This window comes from Balaenoptera borealis (genome assembly GCF_965194805.1).
Source record: "Balaenoptera borealis genome assembly, chromosome: 13".
Lineage (NCBI taxonomy): Eukaryota > Metazoa > Chordata > Mammalia > Artiodactyla > Balaenopteridae > Balaenoptera > Balaenoptera borealis.
This window is the reverse complement of record NC_138870.1, coordinates 6,108,460-6,124,611: the sequence shown is the minus strand read 5'-3', so window position 1 is coordinate 6,124,611 and position 16,152 is coordinate 6,108,460. Positions and strand designations below refer to the sequence as shown.

Sequence of the window (16,152 nt, the reverse complement as noted above, 5' to 3'; positions counted from 1 at the left end):
GGGGAAACTCAGAGGACTGAGCTCGGGGCACAGAGACACCTGCCCCCCGTCTGTGGGTGGACTCCTTCTAGTATTCAGGATGGGAACCTCTGTCCTTACAGCATTTCCAAGCAGGAGTACACGTTAGTTGTGGGGTTGGGGAGGGATTGCTTATTCCAGAAATAGGGACTGAAATTATAATAATTTTCTGGACCCACTGACCAGAGGTAACTCTGACCCTGGCCTGAGGTTACTATTTCCATTATTATTGCCGTTGTGATCATTGAGGACGGGAATCGTGTCCTAATCTCAGAAGTTTAAAAAGTGAAAGATGCATGGGCACCATGTGCTTCAACACTTCTGAAGTGCAGAGGTGCTGGGTGCCTTGCCAGAGCTTAGAAGTCTACACTTGGAATCTCCTTATTGCTTAAGAAGAGTGGAATTTATTCAAGAATATGTGGTGAGTTGCAGTGTGTTAAGCTGGATGGTATAAAGTTTAATTTAGCACTTCCAAGCCTCCCACAATACGCATAATGTTGTCAAGGAGTTTATTCATTCATTCAGAAAATATTTCATGGGTGCCAACTATGTGCTTGACACTATTCTTAGGCATTGGGCATAGAGTAGAAACTAAAATAAAATAATCTGTCCCTTAAGGAGTTGACAGATAACAAATACGTGCATAAATAAGAAAACAGATAAGTAAAATAGACTTCCGTCTCCAGCAGTGGTAGGTTAGGATATTTGTAGCATCCCATCTTGCTGAAAGTAGCAAAAAATTGTGGATAAATATATTTTTCAGTCTTCTTAAAGCTTGAAGGCCTGACAGGATAGTCAGGAATACTAGACTGAACTCTAAAGGAAAATGGGACCAAGGAAACAAATATCTGGGCACTAATGCTGCTTTAACCTTGAGGACATTTTCCCATCTAGGCAAACTAGGGCTTGGGCTTTGGTGGTTTTTATGGGGCAAGGAGGATGGAAATCAGGGGGTATGACTGGCTCAAAGAGAGCTTCTAGCAGGAAGTCCTCACCAAATTAAATTGGAACACCAAAGGACTACACTCTCAGAATGAAGATGAATAACTAGCCACCCCCCGCCCCCAACTCTGGGACTTCAGAGAAAATTGTTATTTTCTAAGTAGAATAGGGAGAAAAAGGGAAACAAAAGCCCTGTCCCCAAGAAGTGGCTATGGGCAGTCCCCATGGTGGATTTACAGCTTGGTTCATCACCGGAGAGGATCGGGAACCTCAGGTTGTGGACTTGGTCTGGAACTAGCAGTGCTCCCAGGTGCCCAGCAGAAGCAAATACAAGTTCTCTCTGGAGGAAGGCAGATTCATGCTAGGCCTCAAGAAATCCCCCAAAAGAATTTTCAAGGGCAACGAAGAGAATACAACCAATTACACAAGAAGCTAAAGCACCTTGAGAAAGAACAATGAGGACAGCAAAGACTAAAGATACTGGAAATACCAGTTACAAGTTAAAACATCAAGCTTGAAAAATCTGCAAAGAATAAGAAACTATTGAAAAAAACGGCTTAGAAGATTTGAAAACCAACCAATAAATCTGCTAGAAATAAGTAAATACATGAATATGAAATACATATATATGAATATATAATACATTCTACATGTATATGAATGTTGTATGTATTATACATATATATAAAACAACAAACTAGACACAGCTGAAGAGATAATTTGTGAACTGAAGTATAGGTTAGAAGAAATTATCCATAATGCAGCAGGGGGAGGCAAAAGATAAACTATATAGAAGAGAAATTAAGAGATTTGGAAATATTGATAGAATGAGATTTAACATACATTTCATTGCACTACTGGACAAAGAGGAAAGAGAAAAGTTAATGAATGAAATATAATGACTGATGGTTTCCTAATCTGCTACAGAATTCCAACCCACAGATTGAAGAATCCCTATGAAACCCAAGCAGAAAAAAATAAAATACATCTAGATTCATCATAGTGAAATCACAGACTATATAAGACACAAGAAAAATCTCAAATGCAGTCAGAAAACAAAAGACAAGTGACCTTCAATAAAAAGGCTGTTAGATTGACCATTGATTTCTCATAGCAATTAGAAATGACATGTTATCTTCATGTGCTGAAAAGAAAACAATTACTAATCCAGAATTCTATAACCAGGAAGAATATCATTTAGAAATATCATGAGGATAAAATAAAGATATTTATAGACAAAAACTGAGAGTTTGCCACCAACTGAATCTTTTACTAAAGGAATTCTAATTATGTGCTTCAGATATGACCCCATATGGAAAACCATAATTTTAAAAAGAAATGAAGAACAATCAAAGTGATAAATAAGTGGGAAAATCTGTATGAACCTCGACTGTGAAAACAATAATGATGACGGCTCATGGGATTAAAAATAAGGTAGAATTTAAAATATACACAACACTAGTCTGTAAGTTGGGTGGGCAATAAATAGAACAATAAAGTTCTAAGGTCCTTGTCTCCTTGATGATGTATATGGAAGAGCAAAGGCTAGGGAGAGTCAAGACACTCTTGAAGAAGAATCAGGAGGGATATGGTGCTCTACCAAACAGAAACTTATTATAAAACAATAATAAGTATGACAATGTGGTGGTGGGGTGGAAATAGGGAATTAGACCAGTAGAACAAAACAGAAAATCAAGAGTCAGATCCACGCAAATGACAATGCATTTAAGTGCAGAAAAAGTAGACCCCAAAGAATTTCATCATGGGATGTAAAACAGAGAAAAGTCAAGGATGACTCTGAGGTTTTTATCTTCCAAAGGCTAGAGTTATCCCTAGGAATCCTGGAGTTGCCTGCATGATGGATATAAATCTGGAGTTCAGAGGAGATGCCCAGGCTGGAGCCCTAATCAGATGGTAGAGATGGTATTTAAAGCCCTGAGGTTGTATGAGATCCCCAGGGGAGTGAGGAGAGATAGAGAAAAGGTCCAAGGACTGAGTCCCAAGATGCTGTAATGTGAAAATTTGGGAGCACGAGGAAGAGCCAAAAGAGAAGGTTGAAAAGGAAGAGCCAGGGGAGAGGGGAGGGTCCCCGAAGCCGAGAAGGTATTGCAAGGGGAGGGCCATCACTTGTGTCAGATGCCACTGATAGGTCTGGGAGGGAGAGGATTGAAAATAGAAGCTTATCTACTGCCTGAGAGAAGACCTTGTAACATCATCATGATCACTGTCTACAACAAGTAGACATCACTATTGACAAACACTGAAAATCAGGTCAATGGAGGGCTATCTCCTCAATGTTCTAATTTTTTAAAAATTCCATGGGTGGGGCTTCCCTGGCAGTCCAGTGTATAAGACTCCATGCTTCCACTACAGGGGGCATGGGTTCGGTCCCTGGTAGGGGAACTAAGATCCCCCATGCTGCATGACGTGACCAAAAAAAATAAATCAATATTTTAAAAAAATTTCGTGGAGACCTTCTAAAGCTAGACTCGAGGGTGGGAAAATGTTTTTGTGGCGTTCAGAAATAATAAATGATTATCTCTTATCTTCCCTTTCGCAACCCCGCCGAACTCCAAATCTTGATACCAACAGGAGATTCTGTATCAGAATCAAGAACTCATTGAGGCATCTCACTCTGCCTGGGGTCCCCCAGCTATCTGTAGCCAGCAGGTGCTGGGAACTGGGAGTAGAGTGGTAGGAAGATCACCTCGTGCAGGCAGGTGCTCTGGACTAGTCCTGGCCTAGGCTTGTTGACTGAGATCATCATGACTAGCATTCCTTTCTACTTTCAAAAGTATTCCAGGTTGGGCAATAAATGATATAGTCCCCTACCAATTTGATTTTTTAAAAGTCCTTATTTTACACTAACTTTTTCCCTTTTTTTTTTTTTTTCATTTTTTAAAAAACCCAGTCTTCTCCAGAAAGGGGCTTGGCATTTCCCTAGAACAAGGTGTGGAATCTGAGATAAAGGAGTCAGGATGGTGTGTATAAAAGAGTGTTTTTTGTTATGGAATTAGTCAAAGGCATCTATGGCAACGAACTTGAGTATCTGATATCATTTCCTCCTTCACCCCCTGTGATGAAACCCTGGCAGAAGACGCCAGGACCATGACGATGAGGAGGGTTTTAGTGATGCCAGTCTGTCGTCAGTTGGGGATATTTTTCATGGGGTGACGAGAGCAAAGAAAAGCCCAGTGCAGTGTTCATCTTCCTCACCCGTGGGAGAGGCCAGGATGGACAAAGATGAATTTTCTCTTTCTTCTCCAACCCAGTGTGTTGAGCTAAAGTTTCCTTCCTTTTTGAATTAACCCTCTTTTTGTTTCCTTTTTATGTGGGAGGGGATTACCAGAGGCAATGTCCTGCCTCTAGAGCTGGGTGTCTGAGCTTTACTCCCACGCCCAAGACAATCATTGACTTCTGTTTGTATCTCGGGAACCAGCCATCAGAAACCCTCCTCCATCACCTGGATTATCACAGTGATCTCCTAACTCGTCTGCCTGTCTGTTACGCTGTCCCCCGACAGATCATCAGCCTGTTGATGTTTTTCAAATGTTACGTTACTCCTCTGCTCAAAACTCTCTAAAGGCCTCCCATCTCATGAAGTGTAGAAGCCGACATCCTTATATTACAGTTCCTCCCCTCCAACACCCATCTTCCACTCCCACTCTCGCCTTTCGCTCACTGCTTCAGCCACCCCCTGCCTGAACCCCCAGCTCTCCGATTTCCTCCTTTAGGTCCTTGCTGAAATGTCACCTTCTCACCTATGCCTTTCCTGACCCTGCCCTGTTTTAAGTTGCACCCTATCTCTATGCTCCCGTTTTGCTTTATTTGTTTTGTAGAGTACTGATCGCACCTGACATACTATCTATGTTACCTGCTTATGAGTTTGTCTGTCTTTCCCCTCTAGAAGGTCAACGCCACGAGGGCGGAAATTTCTGTCTGTTTTGTTCGCTACTGTATCCCTGATACCCAGAAGAGTAACTGGCATACAGTAGGGGCTCAAGACATGTTTCATGAATGACCGCGTGAGAAAATAAATTAATTAAGCAGGTGCCAGAGACAAGTTGGTATGTCAATGACAGAGTTGTTGGTGTGTGTATTTTTTCAAATTGAGCTACTACTGTGGGCTGTGCCCTCAACCGGGCCGCTCTCCCACTGGTTCAGCAGGGGTTGCTCTGCTTTGTGCATTTTACTTGCTTCTGCTTATTCTTTCCTCCAAGCCTTCCCATAGGAAATGGTCCCACAGCTTCTTCTGTGGCGTTTTCTCTGACTAACCCCCCTGCTCTCTGCCCAGAACATTCTAGAAGCTCCTGAACGGAGGCCCGTCACTCTGTCCAGCTGCTACTAGGCTCATCCCTGCTGTCTGTGTGCCATGGTTTTCTCAGCTTCGACTCAGGGTGCAAGTCCTGGAGGGTAGGGACCAGACCAGCTCTCCTTCCCATCTCTCTCTTAGTGTGAAATTAGGGCTCTGGACTCCGTAGCCTGACTTCCACTGCTATTTGGCTGTGTCCCCAAGTAAAGCTATGGGATTCAAACAGCAAGAGCCACAAGAATGTATTGTACAACCCAGGGAATATAGCCAATAATTTGTAATAACTGTAAATGGAAAGTAACTTTTAACAATTGTATATAAAAAAAAACCCAAAACACCAAGAATCACAGAGGCCATGATGCAGGCGACCAAGTGCAGGGGGCGAGATTGCCCAGAGCTGAGGGTCGGCAAGTCTTTACCAAACAGGTTCCACACAGGAGGCACCTCTCTGCACTGGCATGAGGCACAGAACGTAGTGCAAGACCAATCCCCACTCTTGGCTTAGTTGGGGGACCTGATCACATACATGAAATACACTTATTGCAGCACAGTAGGTGGTCAGAAAATATTTGTTGAATTTAATAAACAAAATCAATAATACAGCCAAAGTGATGAAAATAATACTGGGCTTGGTGCCAAAAGACCTGGGTTCTAATGTCAGGATGGGATTGTCGACCTTGCAGCCATAGAGCAGGGTTCAAATCCTGGATGGCACTGAATTGCATCTGCAAAAGGCATATCTTGTGTGATTGTTGTAGAGATTCATGCTAGGGCAGATATGGCTCGAATCATGAAATCAAGAGAGCACACGTGGATTAGCTGTTGTTGGTGGTGATGTTACGACCATGAGTATCTTGGCTTTGCCATGTACCACCCGGATCTTGGACCAATCCCATTGCTGCTTCTTGGGCCTCAGTTTCCTTGTATATGAGATCAAAGGCTGGACATGGATGATCCCTAAATGCTAAAACTCTTTAATTCCTACAGTGATCTCGGAGGCTAGGGTTGTAGTCTATGCCTTGTGACCTTGAGCAAATCGCTTCACTTTCCATGCCTGTTTCCACATCTGCAAAATGGTCCTGGGACTGGGTCTGGGTCGGTGCTCTCCAAGCTCTTCTGGCTTGAAAACTGTGAATCTTGAGGTGCTTGTGGGAAACACCAAAGGAGAGGTTCAGAAGTGGATTTCTATAGTGGGATGGAAAATCAAGATCAGAGAAGTTAGGATGGCAGAGCACAGCATCCGAGGGCTGGGGAGGGGCATGGAGGTGCCAAGGAGGTGGGGGGATGGGGAAAGGGCTTCCCTGAGTGAGTGGAGCAGTGCCTCTAGAGGAATAGGAATCTTGTTAAATTGCATATTCTGAGTCAGTAGGTCTAGACTGGTGCTTGCCATTCGGCCTGTTTCTCTAGCTCCCAGCTGAGGCAGCAGGTCCAAACCACACTCTGAGTGGCAGGGAAGCGTGTTCTTACCCCCAGCTTGGCCTCTTAGAGAAGGAGGATGGAAGCTGATCTCCTCCCCACCCCCTGAACCCCAAGGCAAGGGATGTTTCTGGCATCGTTGTTTTCCCCAGTCATCCCCCCACACCCAACCCCAAATAGACACACACACAGTCGCTCTTCGATGCCCTGGCACGCCCCGCATCAGTACTTCCATCACTGGTCTTCACAGCAAAAGTGATCTGGGGGGAAAGAATCTCACACCACATTTTCCAGGCCCATACTGTCTGGCAGTGACAATCCCAGAGGACAGGGAAATGCAATGTCTACATCGTTGGAGGGCGGTGACGTCATGTCCAGGTTTCCCCACGTCCACGGTAGTCATCCCTCCCCGGTCCTGGAGGCTGGGGTTCTGCACCCACCTGCACCCCCATCAAAGGAGGGGCCTCCCCACGGAGTGTTTTTCCCATCTAACCTCTCCTCCGCCCTGACTGACACACACACACACACACACACACACACACACACCCTCTACCTGGAGGCTGCTGCCATCCTGCCTTTCTTACAGATGGCTTCTTTTTCTCATCGTGGCCACAAGGCAAGCACTAATGTTTGTGAAGCACATGGGGACACACTGCTGAGGCTGCCACCAGCACCCCCAGAGGTCCGAAGGCTTCCATACAGGGACACATCTGCAACCCATTCCCCATCACAGCCCACCGGAGTGTCATTCACACTGCAAAGCGCTGCCTAACCAGAGTCCCCTCCCCACTCCTCCCCTCCCCTCCCCTCCCACACTTCCCTTCCCTTTTTTCTAGGGAGGGGACGCCCATCGTCCAGGACAGTGTGTTTTTTCAGAGGAACCTTTCACCTGCCCCGTTCTCTCCCCATGTTTTCCGTTTAGTCCTCCACAGCCAGCAGCCACCCCCCTTCCCCACCCCAGAAGAAATGTGACCTGAATCTTTCCTTTCCTGCAGAAAGAGTTCTAAGAAAGAAGACTCCGCTGGACAGAAACGCGTTAGAACGTTTTGCTCTGAGCAGGGCGCACACCTTGCTCTTCCCTCTCAGCCCTCTGCCGGGCCCTGTCTGCTCCTCACGTCCTCGCGGTGCATGGAAATGGCCCTTCCTCCACTGTGGTGGGAGGGGAGAGGGAGCTGGTCTCTGGGAGAGCACCTTGTTATTCTTAGGTTCTGGGAAAAGGAAATGGGGCTGGCCCTCGAGGTCAAGGGGCTGGTAAACTTGCCTTCTAAGCATAGTGCCAGAGATCGCTGTGCCAGTGAGAAATCTGAGTGCTCCCCTGCAAATTGCCTGGTCGAGAAATCTTAGAGCGGTGCTTTATTCACCCTGAGGACTGAGAGTCTAAAAGTCTTGCTCGGGGTTTCTTTCCCTTTTTTCTCCTTTGGGCAGCCTTCCTGCACCCACCCCACCCAGCTCTGACCCCAACCCTTCCCAGCTCAAACATCTTCAAGGGCTCCCTATTGCTTTTCATCGAAGGCCCAGCCGAAATCCACTAGCTCCGCAAACTCTTCCCCGAACCCCTCTGTACTCTCAGTCCTGTTCACAACTACACTCTTCATTTGACACGACTACATTATTTACTATTTATTATTTACTCTTTACTCTGGTTGAACTTATCCCCATAGTGGATTGAAAGCTCCCTAATGAAAGAAATCACACCACGTTGTGTCGCACACACTACCATATCCAGCGTTTCAGTCGTAGTTTCTCTTTTTTTTTTTTTTTTTTTTTTACTTTTTTAGATATTAGTTTTTATTTATAAGACTTCTAAACAGGTTTTACAGTTTTTTGTAATTGAATGAAAGACTCTTTAAATTCTATGGTGCTTTACAATTTTCAGAAGTTTCACACACGTGACTTCATAGAATTCCATAATAACCCTTTTTTCCCCCTACCTCTGTATTCCCCACCCCCAAGGGTAACCTTAGTTTGTGGGTGTGTGTTATAGGCCATTTGGAATCTGATAAACATGAAAGACATTCTCCCCTGGAAAATGCCCCCGTACCGGGAATTTGCATGAGTTCCGAGGTTGGCAGTGCCTCGTTGCCCACCGGTGGACTCCAGATTAATAGCACCCGACGTAGCAGACTCAAGTAATAGGTGGGCAATAACTGCTGTCCGCTGACGTGTGACTCTCCCTGTTTTCCCGAACAGATTGCCCTGACGTTCTCCATTGTCTTTGGGGTCATTGTCTATCGCATCACAACCGCTGCTGCTCTGTCTCTCAACAAGGCCACACGCTCCAACGTCCGGGTGACCGTGACAGCCACGGCGGTCATCATCAACCTCGTGGTCATCCTCATCCTGGATGAGATTTACGGCGCCGTGGCCAAGTGGCTCACCAAAATCGGTACCGTATCACCACATTGCATGTTTGCCCCGGGCCCCCTTGAGGTGGTCAGTTCAGTGTGTGCAGGGTTTTTGGTGCCAATGACCCAACATAAAAAAAAAGGAAGTCCAGTGCACTTGGAGAAATGAGGAGGTGCACGGTGTGTCCTTGTAGGGCCTCCGCCCCAGCAGGAATCCTTCCTGGAACATTCTCGATCAATAGCCCAGGTGGATGGCCTTGTTATCCCCCAAGATTAATCATGGGGTCTGTTCTTTTTAGCTCAGCCTAGAAGCAAGAGGTGTTCAACACTTCCTGCTAAAAAAAGGCAGAGTTTCAGTGCTCCTCATTTCCCCAGCAGTGTTTATAAAGTTGGGAAAGCCTCTTGACACTTGAGTCCAAGAGCGTCTTATCTATCCCCATATTGTCAGAGGTCCCAACAAATCCACGCATACCCCAGGCCCTGAGCAGACTTCAAAGAGGTGTATCAGGCTTCCCAAGCTTCCAGCCAGTGAGAAAAATGCAGTGGCCTCAATATTCAGACGTGTCATTTGAGCCACAGGCTGCCATTGCTTGAGCACCGCTTTCTGGCACTTCTGCTTCTTAGACGTCGGGGTGGAGGGCGAGACCCTTTCCTCACTGCCTTCATCCTGGCTGGCCTGGAGGCATCTCTTTCCCTTGCTGAATCCAGGGACCAGCAGTCTCAGCCTCTCACTCACCTCCGGGGAGTTGAATTAATGATGGGATGTCTTTACAGTACTAACCAGTTGGAAGCAGACACTTGACAGGGTAACCCCTCTTCAAGAGCCTTTCCTGGCGGCTCAGAGAATCAGGAAAGGTTTCACTAATGCCAGTGACTCTTTCAGTGCCTTCCCTGGCGTGGCTGCTACTCACGGTGGGCACTGACTTTGGTTTCTATGTGGATGTAGGCGATTTACCATCTGGCCGTTCCGCCGTCTTTGGGCATGTGCATGTTTATATAGAAGTGTTATCTGTGTTCCTTCATACGTTTCTTAAGAAAAGTGAGCAGAGAATTCCACTTCAGTGTGTTTGCTGGGATACAGGGTTCCATGACAGCACTTGGGACGAGCATCCCACACTCCTGGGGGCTCAGGAGAGGCTCCGGGTGAGGGCATCCAGTGGGAGAGCTCGGAAATAAGTGGACGTGGATGTCAGGCATGTGTTGGGGGAGGAGGGGCAGGGCAGGAGGGGAGGAGGGCTCCCGGCAGAGGAAACAGAGTGAGAAATCCGTCACTGAAGGGGGGGATCTGACCCATCAGGGTCAGGAAAGGCGCAGGGAGAAGTGGAGTGTGGGCTGGGCTGGTACGATGGGTAAAACTGGGGGGTCTAAAAGCCAGGGAGCCAAAGGAGCAGAGCTCAGCAGGTGGAAGAGAACAGGAAGCTTGTCCAGGATGCCCAGGGAGCCCGTGCGGCGGTGCCCAAGTGTCCTGGCATGACCAGGGCACAGCATGGGGGGGAACTGGGCCCGGGGAGTTGGCTGAGCCCACATATTTTGGTGGAGGATCTTGAATGTCAGGCTGGGGACCCTGCTTATTTTCACAGACAGTGGAAAAGTATTTGCTGAAGTCCAAAGGGGCATCCAGTAAAGAGTACCATCTTCCTGGCCTGATTACTGAACCAGCTGAGAAGTAAGGCAAAGGCAGATGGAGACAAAAGCTGAGATTGCACCTTTACAGCTGAAAAAGGCTGCATTGGCGGAAGCAACTTAGCAGGAGAGCCAGATAGGCTTCCTAATCCAGAATCCAGACCCACCGGCCTCCCCGTGGCAGGCAGCAGCGGGCAGAGCAGTCCTGCAGTTCTTAGGACATTGCAGGGGGTGGGGCACGGGACTCAGAAGAGCCCCTCCTGCAGGCCGTTTGCTTCCCCCTAAGGGACAGAGCAGATGCCAGTGTTACCTTCCACACCGACCAATGGGCTAAGCTCTTCCCCTTCCCTCACCCGGGAGGAGAAAGGAGTGAGGTGGGAAGACAGAGCAGGGAATTACAACTAATCACACTCCCTTCGCATGGGGGAAAAGGCAGGAGTGCAAAGAAATGCCCTCCATCCCCTGAACAGCTCCCAACCCGACACCGCTGTGGGTTTTTTGTTTGTTTGGTTTTTTTTAACATCTTTATTGGAGTATAATTGCTTTACAATGGTGTGTTAGTTTCTGCTTTATAACAAAGTGAATCAGCTCTACATATACATATATCCCCATATCTCCTCCGTCTTGCATCTCCCTCCCACCCTCCCTATCCCACCCCTCTAGGTGGTCACAAAGCACCGAGCTGATCTCCCTGTGCTATGCGGCTGCTTCCCACTAGCTGTCTATTTTACCTTTGATAGTATATATAAGTCCATGGCACTCTCTCACTTCCTCCCACTTCCTCTCCCCCTCCCCATGCCCTCAAGTTCGTTCTCTACGCTGTGGGGTTTGAAGAGCATAATGGGGTGGGGGGAACTGTTTGCCAGATGACTCCAGCAGGATGCCACAGAGTGGAGGGGGGCAGGGGGTCTAGAGTAAAGGAGCCTGTTGAGTGTGTGGGCAGGAAGTAGGGAGAAAGGAACTGGAAGTCAGTGATGATGCAGAAACGTCTTCTTGCTGTCCGTCTGTGATACATTATCCACTTATCTTGCACAGCTCCAGACAGGGGTAAAGATCCAAGATAGAATGTCGACAATCAAAAACTCATTAACAAGTATTTAGTGAGTCCCTCCCACGTACAAGGCTAGGCAGCTTCTCTTTGTCTTGGCCATGAAACCCTTTCCACACCATGAAGCTGTATCCACTGTTTCTAACAGCTCTCCCTTCCTCACCCAAAAGTTCAGACTCCTCCAAGCGGCTAAGCCGATGTCCCGTGGTCCATACGAAAGTCTGCGTGCCGGAAAGGAGGTGAAATTCTAACAAGTGCATTTTGTCCTTTGTGGTCGCGATACTCACTCATGAAGCATTTTTATCTTAAAAACGAATTTGGTTATTCCATTTCATCTTCACAAACTATGTGTGGTCAGCAAGGGAAGTATTCCATCCTCATTTGACCAAGGTTCAAACTCAGATTCTGCCCCTAAAATGCCAGTGTCTTTTGTGCAGTTTTGATGTGCGTTTCTCACTGTCTGGATTGGTGGATTGGTCTCTACCCTGGACCCCACGTGGGCATTGCTTGGGTTGTTGCTCTTGTGTATCTCAGACTGGATGTTTCCAGAGGGCTCAGAAGGTGTGGTGTATTGTGGAAGGACCACGGAACTGGGGAGTCCGGTGGGGAGAACCATGAATTCCAGCCCCGGCTCCTCCTCCCTCCCCCACCATCTGTGTGGTGTTGGGTGAACAGGGAACTTTGCTGGACCAAGTTTCATTGATGCTTCCTTCATCGTTGGCCTCCTTCCTGTCTCCTGATCATCACGCCCATCTAGACTGTTGTCAGAGCCTAATGACTGACTATATGCCCTTGTCTTCAGCCTCTTCCTGGGGCCCTCAGTCTTGGAAACCCCACCCAATCAGCCTTTCTCAAAGACTGCCCTGGGGATGCATCCCTCCCAGTCGGGCCCCACAGAGAGCTTCCTTGCACCCTTAAGTCAGATCCAAACTAGCATCTGAGAGGCTCTCAACCACCTTCTTCCCAGCGTCTGCTTCCATCCCCTCCGACCACTTAACTTACAGTCACCCCCCATCCCCCTGGGCCTCGCTCAGGCTGCAGTAACCCTCAGTGACCCTCCCCTTAAAGGACCTCTCGAGGTTGCCTCCCTTGTGAATTTTTTTCTGGACACTCAGCCCTCAGGGGGTTTCCTCCACCCACTTCTGGGCTCCACGGGCGCAGACCGTTCACTCCTTGGTTCATCCCTCCGGTGTTGTTTGAGCGCCTGCTTTGTGCCAGGCCCCATTCTGGGAACACAGGTAAAAAGGAAAGGTGTGGTCCCTGCTCCAGCTGTCCTGACACTGCAGTCGGGGAAGGATGCACAGGAGACGGGGACATTTCACAGAGGGCGAGAGAGCAAAACAGGGCGATGTGGTGGTGGCTTGGGGCTGTGTACTTTGCACGAGGTGGTGCGGAAAGGACTGTCCAGGTGGTAACATTGTGGCTGAACCCTGAGTGGGGCGGGAGGAGATCTAGAGGGAAGGCTCTAGAAAGAGGCTACAGCGCAGCAGAGGCAGAGGCGAAGGCACAGAACAGCTAAGGCAAAAGCAAGGGCTTATAAACCAGCCAGGTGGCCAGAAGCTTGGGGTGCTTCCCAAGCAGATAAGGATCTGCTTCACTCCCTGGAAGTTTGTCACATAACCGACTGATATCATTCCCGGATTTCCCACTCTTAGACCAGACGAGGCCTTAATCTTAGAATCTCAGTGCCGTACCACGAAGGTGTTTATTGGTTCTCGCTGCGTGGTTGGAGTGACAGGGCAGGGTCTCTGCTTCACGCAGTTGCCGAGGACCCGGACCCGTGGAGGCCGCATGGGCACCGTGTTAGGGACAGAGCGCCGGAGGGTCACGTCGAGGCTGTCACAGAGGCATCGTTCATCACCTCTGCCCGTAGCGTGCCAGCTAGAAGCAGCCTGATCAGGAAGAGGCTGGAAATGCGTGGAAGCTCGTGGACCTTCCATGAGCAGGAAAGTTCTCTGCCGCTTGCTCCAACCAGGCTACAAAGCCCTGGAGAACAGCCACTCCGCCTTATGTTTCTTTTCTCTCCTCCGCAGCCTGCTCTCTGGTAGATCTTAGCCCACGCTTGTTGGTGCAGTTACTGGTGAAATATATCTGTCTCTTCACTCATGCATTCAGATTCTTTTTCAAGGAATGCCCGTAGGCGAGGCATCCTGTCAGCCACAGGAGAGGCTAAAGTGAGCGTTTACGTATTCATGGTTTCAACCCTGCCTGCTGACCAAAGGATTTGAGGAACTGTTAAGACGAATCAGGGAAATGCAAAGTTGCCACGATGGGGCAGTGATTGGAAGATGCAACAGAGAGATCCAAAGCCTAGAATTTTCCTTAATGGCAGAGTTCACACACTAATGAGATGGTCCTGCACAGCAGGGTGTGACAGGCCTACCTGCAGGCAGAGGTGTGGTTTCAGAGCCCCCAGGCCGCCACGGGGACATAAAGCTGTGGATAAGGCCACCTGATAGACTGAGGGTCCTGCCAAGCTTATGGACTTCCTTTGCCATTCTCACGCTGGGTGGTTTAATACCCGTCTGGCTTCCTGCCCCAGATCTCCTGATGGATGAGGAGGCGGTGACCACGTGCTTTGCTCACCAGGTGCAAACAGCTGGTGTAAACAACTCCAATGAGTTCCTGAGTGTTTCCTGCAAAGTTGGGTGACGGAAGACCCATTCCCTAGGAGGTCCCTCAACAGGCCCCGGTGTCAGGCCTATCTGAGGTCTGTTCTTGCCACAAATATTTGTGACAAAAGACAGAATTTGTTAAATGCCTTGAGTGTGATTAGTGATAGATAAAGACAGTAACTGTCTACCTGGTGGCCAGGATAACAACAGTCATGGGCTTGGGTGCAAGACACACTATCATCTGGAGGCGACGCGGTCCTGGTGGCGCAGGGACTGAGCTGAAGTCTGGGACTGGGGTCGGGGTGGCTGGGGAAACAAAGATGCTTTGGGACCTTGTCAGCCAAGGCACGCTGTGCAAAGTGTGTAGCCTGGTTCAGCAAGTATCAGTCGCTGACGTTTGTGAGGATCTCAGTGAACAGGTGGGACAAGGACTGTCTTAGTCCCTAGTGATCTGTTCTTTCCTGGAGGGGCCACAGGGGGTTATAGGGAAAGGATCCAGTTCCTGGAAGAGGAAGCAAGCAAGAGCTGGGCAGGACATTAGGACACCAGTCACCCAGGCAAACAGGATGGGGCTCGGGCATCTTGGGAGGCCAGGGTCTGAGGTAAGACAACAGGGGTGACCAGGCAGACCAGCTCAAGGTATGCATCTGTCTCAGTCTGTTCAGGCTGCTATAACAAAATACTGTGGACTGGATAGCTGACAAACAACAGAAACTCATGTCTCAGACTTCTGGAGGCTGGAAGTCCAGGATGAGGGTGCCAGCATGGCCGGGTCCTGGTGAAAGCCTGGGTTGCAGATGGCTATCTCCTTGCTGTGTCCTCACGTGGTGGAAGGGGCGAGGGAGCTCTATGGGGGTCTCTTTTATAAGGGCACTAATCCCATTCATGAGGGCTCCACCCTCATGACCTAAGCACCTCCTAAAGACCCTACCTCCCAATACTATCACCTTTGGGGGTTGAGATTTCAACATGTGAATTTGGGGGAACACAAACATTCAGACCATTGCAGCTTCCTACTTGGGTCAGGGCACAGGGTACACTGTGCCCGTGAGGCAATGAGCTTCCAAGCCCAAGCTTGGGGAGTATGATGTCTAGTGCTCCTGAAACGGTAGGGTCTTGTCATGACTGACATAGGCATGGGTCCGGCTTGGCCTAGAAGGGGCCCCATGTGCACTCTAGCTCCAGGCAGAGTGAGGAAGGCAGGGCTGACACCAGGCTTCTCAGCTGAATAATCCAGCTGCCATGAACTTGTCTTTGTCAGCATCGTTCTCTAACCCCACCTTCTCCCCCTCCTCTCCTTCCCCCTCCTCTCCTTCCAAACTCTGCAAAGTGCTGGTTTGTGTGTGGGGCTATATGATTCATCTTTACTCTGCACTGAGTCTCTCCTAGTTACAGGGTTGGGCTCACTGTGTGTACCTGAGACACGATTATCGTGCCAAATCAAAGCCTCCAGTTCTTAGGAGAAGGCTGCGTTTGTGAGTTGTTTAAATATTGCTGATAACGCTGCTCCTGAGTGTCGCTACCAAAGCGGGGGCAGGGAAGTGACGAAAGGAGAGATGGGGAAAGGATCTGATTTACTGACACCCGTTGTGTACCAGGCATCGGCGGGCATTGTATGTACAGTGTTTCACCTAATTTTCACATTAGCGCCCGGAACTGGTTGTTTCTCTCACTTTATTTATGAGGGGTCTGAAGAGGTTTAGAAACTTGACCAAGACCCATAGTTAATAGTGGTGTACACACGCGCACGCACACACGCATGCACACACACGCATGTACACACAGCCTGTGCCAGGTCCTGTTCGAAGCACTTTATGTATGTTAGTATATTTA

General features: G+C 48.5%; 1 protein-coding gene and 1 long non-coding RNA gene across 9 annotated transcripts in view; one reads left to right on the top strand and one right to left on the bottom strand.

Annotated features, from left to right (window-relative positions):
* The window catches only part of ANO2 (anoctamin 2), a 350,657-nt gene that overhangs the window by 261,719 nt on the left and 72,786 nt on the right, over positions 1 to 16,152 (top strand). For all 8 annotated transcript variants that reach the window (XM_082349769.1, XM_082349772.1, XM_082349775.1 and 5 more), the window contains one exon: positions 8,879 to 9,074. In XM_082349769.1, coding sequence (XP_082205895.1) covers positions 8,879 to 9,074 — 196 coding nt within the window. The remainder of the gene's footprint in view (positions 1 to 8,878; positions 9,075 to 16,152) is intronic.
* The window catches only part of LOC309609022, a 447,877-nt gene that overhangs the window by 412,939 nt on the left and 18,786 nt on the right, over positions 1 to 16,152 (bottom strand). The gene's annotated exons all lie outside the window — the stretch shown is intronic.